The following is a 6,444-nucleotide window of genomic DNA, read 5'->3' as shown; positions in this document are numbered from 1 at the left end:
ACACACAATACACTGTGCATCTGTACTCGCACACATACCATGCACACACAATGATGATGATGATGATGATGATGATGATGATGATAAGCTTATCATTTTATTGTAAAGACCCTTCACCTAGCACACTGCCTGGCACCTAAAGGCATTCCACATCTGGTGAATGCGTGGACAAATGAATGAATGGGGAAATATGCCTCTGCCCTAAGAGAACCCATGACCTGGCACACACAGCCATCTATATCTTCTGATGGTAAGAGCCAACCTGGGACCCGAGCCAAGCCCGCCCCCGGGGCCCTTTCTCCCAGTCCCAGAGGCCAGAGCCAGGTGCTCGCCTGAGCTCCAAAGCAACGCTTCCCACATTCCTCCCACCCCCACTTCTGACAATGACCAGTGAGACAGTAATTGTGCAACTCAGAGAAAGAAACTTTATTGATTGCCAGCAGGGACGCGGGTCAAGTAAAGGGCAAAGTGTGTGGGGACAGTGGAGGGGCTCTATCAGCAGTATCTGCATCCACACAGGGGCCTCCTACGCCTGAGTTGTGCCTAGCAGCCTTAGTTCTTGGTGCGCAGGACCTGCTCGTGGCTGGAGACCACCTTGCCATCGTGCACATCCATGACCTTGGTGCGGATCTGGCGGTTGGTGGAGGTCACTGAGGAATGCGAGAGAGAAGGCGTTAGTGGAGGTTGACAGGAGTGTTCTGAAGCCAAGAAGCTGAGGAGTGAACTGTCTCCTACTGCCCTCTGTCCCGACTGACACCTCACACACCGCTGCCAGGACCCTTGTTGTCATGGACAGTCTGTGTCCTCAGACTGGAGCACTCAACTGGTGCCGTCCAACTAAACCCAAATGGATTAGATGGGCTAGGTGGTGCGCTGTCCGTGGTGCTGATTTCCATCAGTGTGGCATCTATCCAGACGCCCATTGGAGGAGCAAGTTAAAGGTCACCAGTCCTCGCCCTGAGGAGACTTATAGGAAATGGGTGTTTCTATCTGAAGAGACTCATAGGAGATACTGAGTAAGAACACTTAGCTTAACCCCAAAGAAGGTCCTAATCTAGGTCCTAGATCTGCTGGAAGATCTGAAGGTATTTGAGAGCTCAGGCATGACAGGAAGGATGGTCTTACCGTCTCTGGATGACTGAGAACCAGAGGAGAACTGGGAGGATGAGGAGAACTGGGTGGATGAGGAGAGGCTGCAAAGACAGAATGGGGAAGGGCATTAGACATATGGGGGACATTTGTGAAGAGAAGGGGCATGGACTAGATGGTGACCAGAGACTCACTGGGCATCCTCGCCCTCCAGCAGGCGACGGTAAGTGGCGATCTCCTGCTCCAGGCGTGTCTTCACGTCCAGCAGGATCTTGTACTCCTGATTCTGCTGCTCCATCTCGCAGCGCAGCTGAGCCAGCTGCTCCTCCACGCTGCCGATCATCTCCTGAATCTGGGACAGCTGCATGCAGTAACGGCCTTTGGTCTCCTCCAGGTTATTTTCCAGGGATGCTTTCTGTGAAAGAGAGAAATGGGGTGGTGGATCATTGAGAATGGCCATGCCCCCTTCAGGAAGTCCAAGGCCAACCAATGCACACAGCTGCATCCCTACCATACTGAGCTGGGACTGCAGCTCGATCTCCAGGTTCTGCATGGTGCGTCGGAGCTCAGAGATCTCGCTCTTGCCACTCTGCACCAGCTCGCTGTTGGTGGCCACCTCGCGGTTCAGTTCCTCCGTCTGTGAAAAAGAGAACACCATTCACACCAGAAAATCCTGGAAGGCATCTGGTCTCTACACCTTCCTCTCCAAATGGCACCCACCTTGGTGAAGAACCATTCCTCGGCATCCTTGCGGTTCTTCTCAGCCATCTTCTCGTACTGGTCACGCATCTCATTCAAGATGCGGCTCAGGTCCACACCGGGTGCTGCGTCCATCTCCACGTTGACGTCTCCACCCACCTGGCCTCTCATGGAGGCCATCTCCTGCAGAGGCAGAAAAGGTCCCATAGTCAGAAGCCTCACAGCTGACAGGGCTTTCTAACAAGAGATGGTCCTGGCCTGAATACTGCTTCCCCATCTGCCATTCTATTGCTTCTCTCCATTCACCCTTTTAAGCTGGCTTTTCTGTTTGGCTCTCACCTCCTCGTGGTTCTTCTTCAGGTAGGCCAGCTCTTCCTTGAGGCTCTCAATCTGCATCTCCAGGTCGGCTCTGGCCAGGGTCAGCTCATCCAGCACACGGCGCAGGCCGTTGATGTCAGCCTCAACGCTCATACGCAGGTTCAGCTCTGTCTCATACCTAGAATGATCCGAGAGAAAAGGAATGAGCTATCCATCCCAGCCACACTGAAAGCTTTGTTCTCTTCCTGTGGGTATTATTCCCAGAGTTGGCACCCAGGGCTGTTGTGGAGCCAGTATTAGACACAGTGCCCATTGATTGCTTAGGTCCGAACATTCCTAGGGTCCAGGGAATAAAAATCACCAGGAGGCATTCATCTGAAAGAGGCACTTCCAGCTGCAGCCAATAAGACCCAAGGCCTCCAAATATGACAGCCTACTGCATTTTAAGGACAGGTGAAGGGGGTGTGGAGCACCTCTCCCTAAAATGATAGCTCTTACACCTGGCTGTGGATCAGAATCACCTAGGTTACAAATAACTGAACTCCCAGGGTGGAGCCCAACAGTCTTGTATTTTTACAAGCACCCCAAGGGGTTCTCCTGGCACAATTCAACTCTGGTAAAAAGCACGGCTCCAAAATGCCCCACCCTACCGACACTGGAAGCTCTGAGCCACCACACTAAAAACTCACTTGGTGCGGAAGTCATCAGCGGCCAGCCGGGCATTGTCGATCTGCAGGAGGACATTGGCGTTGTCCACAGTGGCTGCAAGAATCTGTAGAATGGAAAAGCCATGGGTCAATTGTTAAACAGATGTAGGCAGATGTCACTGCAACCTGCACTGGCCCTTCTCTCTTGCTCTTGCTTGAGTTCTGTTCTTCTCACCCCATGAGCCTTTCTTCACCACAGCAGCCTGAGAGACAGCCCATGTAGTCATTTTCAAGCCAGGACTTCAACTCCTGGTCAACAGAAGAGCTGCACATAGGTCTGGTCCCAGACTCAAAAGCCGGAAGGTTCAGGTCTTATTGCTATCACTCGCCTGTAAAACCTAAGATGGGTCTTGGTGTTCCAAAGGCCCCCTAGGGCTCGCTACATTCCCTCCATCTTCCAGAGCCTCCTCTCCATACAGAGCAGCCTTATCAGCCGTCTGCACACACACACACACACACACACACACACACACACACACATTTCTTTCTAAGCCCAAGGGGCATGGAACCTCAGGTGGGACTTTCCCAAGAGACAAAACCCAACTTGCCCAGGGGATTAGAAAAAAAGGAAACCAGGGAAGAAAAGCAGACAGATGGATCCATAAGCCTGGCGGGGGTTCCTGCCAGAGACTTGTCTAATTTCCATAATTTATGTGAGGCACTAGAGCCAAGTTTAACAGGAGGGGGAAGAAGGGTTCTGAAGCACACCCCACCAGGCTCTCTCTGGTTTGGGGGTAAATATATGGGTCATGATTAGCTGTGGCTGTGGGTTTTCTATGTCTGCCTGGCTATAGGGAAAGACCAGCTGGTGTTCATGGGTGGCGGCAACCTCAGCCCAGACTAACGAGCTAATGAGCAGTTTGGGTGTCTAGCTTGGTGGGTCCCGTTACAGCCTCCCTCCTCCCTTCTGCTGGAGAGATAACCGCCTTCTATAGTAGAAGGCGGGCCACTGGCACTCTAGTCTCTGCTCTGCCCCTCCTCTGTGTGATCTTTAGCAAGTCACAGCCCTCTCAACGTTCCAACTTCTTCCTCTGCAAAATGTTAAGGGCTGGAACCATTGGTCTCATGTGAGCTAAAAATGGAAGCTTAGAAAAACATGGGAAAAGCCAAGAAGGGACATGATCTTCTCATTGACCACACTACTGGGGATGTTCGGGACCTCTGAGAGGGATCTGGGACTGGAAGCTGTCCTGTCTAGGAGTCTACAGATGACCTGAAGCATTGGAGGAAACTTGAATGGCAGGTCCTGCTGCCCAGTTGACCCACCTTGCTCTTCAGGTCCTCGATGGTCTTAAAGAAGGGGCTGTAGTCTTTGATCTCAGCAGGCCTCTGCCTCTGGTACCAGTCACGGATCTTCACCTCCAGGTCAGTGTTGGCCTCCTCCAGGGCACGCACCTTGTCCAGGTAGCTGGCCAGCCGGTCATTGAGGTTCTGCATGGTCACTTTCTCACTGCCCACCAGGAGACCATCACCACCGCCAAAACCACCACCAAGGCCACCACCGAAGCCACCACCGAAGCCACCACCGAGGCCACCACCGAAACCACTACCAAGGCCTCCCCCAAAGCTGCTGCTGCTGCTGAAGCCCCCACCATAGCTGCTTCCCATGCCACAGGCTCCCCCAGAGGAGAAGCGAGAGGAGCTGACTGTCAGGCCCCCATAGGTGCTGGGAGCCCTGCAGGATCCTCCAGTCAGGACGGAGGAGATGCGGCTAGAGCCACCACCGATGCCACAGGAGCCCTTCATGGAGCTGGAGGAGGTGAACTGGCGGCTGCAGGTGGTCATGTTGTCGAGGGAGGTGAGAGAGCGAGCAAGTCAGCGAGCGGAGAGAAGAGAATGCTGCTCAGGTACGTTAGAAAAGGACGACAGGGCTTTATAGTCATGAGTAGGGGGCGGGCCTGGCGTTTTCCATTCCCCTTGGCTTTCATCACTCACAGGCCAGCGCCAACTCCCCATCAGATCCCTCCTCTCCTCCGCCTCATCACGTCTGTCATATTTTACTGGAAACTCATTGTTTGAAGTGTTTTGGGCTTTCTCGTCCCGCCAGGCATGATTCATCAGGGGAGGGGTGGGCCTGCAGGCTATACTTTCCCATGAGGCCCTGGGAGTCACAGCCCTCAGGAACCCACGCTCTGGGCTCAGCTAGGATGACAGAATAGGGCCTTACCACACCGTAAACCTGCTGACCTGTCAGTTTCCACTAAATGGGGTGGGGGGTCCTTTACTACAGGCAGAGGAAGCCCACCATAGCTGGAAGTAGGGATCTAGCTGCAGGTACACCAGCATGGCCGCCCTCAGCACTACCTGCTAAGGACAAGTCATTCTTAAGAGTTTCTCACAGCCTCAGCCGTCCATGTGGCTCAGACTTGACGCAGTTCCCCTCGGTGCTGGGTACAGACCCTAAGATCTGCCACACACCTGCACAAAGACCTGTGACATTCGCTATTCAGTCACCACAGGCCTCACAGACACAGCCAAAGACATTGAGAAAGAGCCCGGAGTCAGGTACAGCCCGGGACACGATGCTTCTCGGAGCCTCAGTTTGATCTTCTGAAAAGTGGGAGCAAAAGACGCCCACCCACTGCTTCTACTACAGACATCTCTAGAAGTCCAACAGGACAATGACGCTGAAGACTTGTGTCACCTTTGTGTGACATGGAGTCTGGCCAGAGGGTTAGAGCATATTTTGGTCTCAAAGTATGTGAGGCTGCATGCCTGGGAGAAGCCAAACTTTTTTGTTTCCAGCCCCAGATATCCCCTCAGATGCCAGGATAGCTGAGGTGGGAGACAGAGAATCGACTCAGTCGCCCGCACTTGATCCCCCATGGAGTTCACCCAAGACATGTATCAAGGAGGAATTCAGGCACCTGGAAATTAGGCTGGACTGAGCCAAGGGCATGGCCAAAGTGGACACAAGGATTCCCTGACTCCTGAGTTCCTGGGGGCCAGCAGACATCAGCTAGTTCTGCTTCAGAGGTTCCTATATCCAGCTTCAGTTATCCCGTATCCAACATGCTTGAGAAACTCCCAGAACACCCACTTCCTGCCCCCACACCCTCCTGCCAGCCCCTCAGTCCCATGGACCCCAGCAGGCATGTTGGGAGGAATGTGGTCGTGTCTGGGACTGCCTGGCATGTCCTATCTTCTCAGACAGGCCCCAACAGCCCCTGCTGAGGCTCTTACACACTTGTGTTAGTATCATCTGCTCCCAGAAAGGAAGCAGCGCCTCAGACAGCCAACCCCACCTGACCCTGCCCGCCACCAAAGCAGAAGTCAACACCCTCCCCACCACAGGGCTTAAGAGCTCAGGAGACAATGCTAAGGCAGACTATTGAGGCTGAGGGCTCCCCCAAATCTGCCGCTCTAAGGACTAGCGAGGATATGAGTAACCTGCGGGCCCCACCCGCCCTCCACCCACCCCTGACAGACACTTCTAATCTCCTTCCAGAGAATATTCTCCACAAGCCTGACCCAGCCCTTCAATTTCCCCAGCATGCGGCAGAGGGGATTTGGACTGAGGAACAGATACTTCTGTTAGAAACTATTGCTGTCAAGTGGGGTAAGAGGTAGGGGGTCTCCTTCCTGGATAAAAAGGCAGAATTCAGGGAGATCCATGAAAAAGAGCTGGGTG

The 6,444-nt window shown here is 53.5% G+C and overlaps 1 protein-coding gene across 3 annotated transcripts; it reads right to left on the bottom strand.

Moving 5' to 3' along the window:
- Positions 1-552: 552 nt before the first annotated feature.
- On the bottom strand, positions 553-4,601 carry LOC119811894 (keratin, type I cytoskeletal 14). 3 transcript variants are annotated; one of them, XM_038326052.1, is made up of 9 exons: positions 4,448-4,601; positions 4,080-4,369; positions 2,796-2,878; positions 2,128-2,284; positions 1,810-1,971; positions 1,601-1,726; positions 1,284-1,504; positions 1,126-1,193; positions 553-650 (listed from the first exon to the last, which is right to left on the bottom strand). In XM_038326052.1, the coding sequence occupies exons 1-9, from the start codon at positions 4,596-4,598 to the stop codon at positions 553-555; spliced, it is 1,356 nt and encodes a 451-aa protein (XP_038181980.1). In that variant the 5' UTR covers positions 4,599-4,601. The 3 variants fall into 3 exon arrangements, with proteins under 3 accessions (XP_038181980.1, XP_038181978.1, XP_038181979.1); XM_038326050.1 differs by having other exon boundaries at positions 4,080-4,598; XM_038326051.1 differs by lacking the exon at positions 1,810-1,971 and having other exon boundaries at positions 1,601-1,705; positions 4,080-4,598.
- Between the last annotated feature and the right edge of the window lie 1,843 nt (positions 4,602-6,444).

This window comes from Arvicola amphibius, chromosome 4, assembly GCF_903992535.2.
Source record: "Arvicola amphibius chromosome 4, mArvAmp1.2, whole genome shotgun sequence".
Lineage (NCBI taxonomy): Eukaryota > Metazoa > Chordata > Mammalia > Rodentia > Cricetidae > Arvicola > Arvicola amphibius.
Note: the sequence above shows the minus strand (reverse complement) of the source record. Positions and strands in the feature narration are given on the sequence as shown.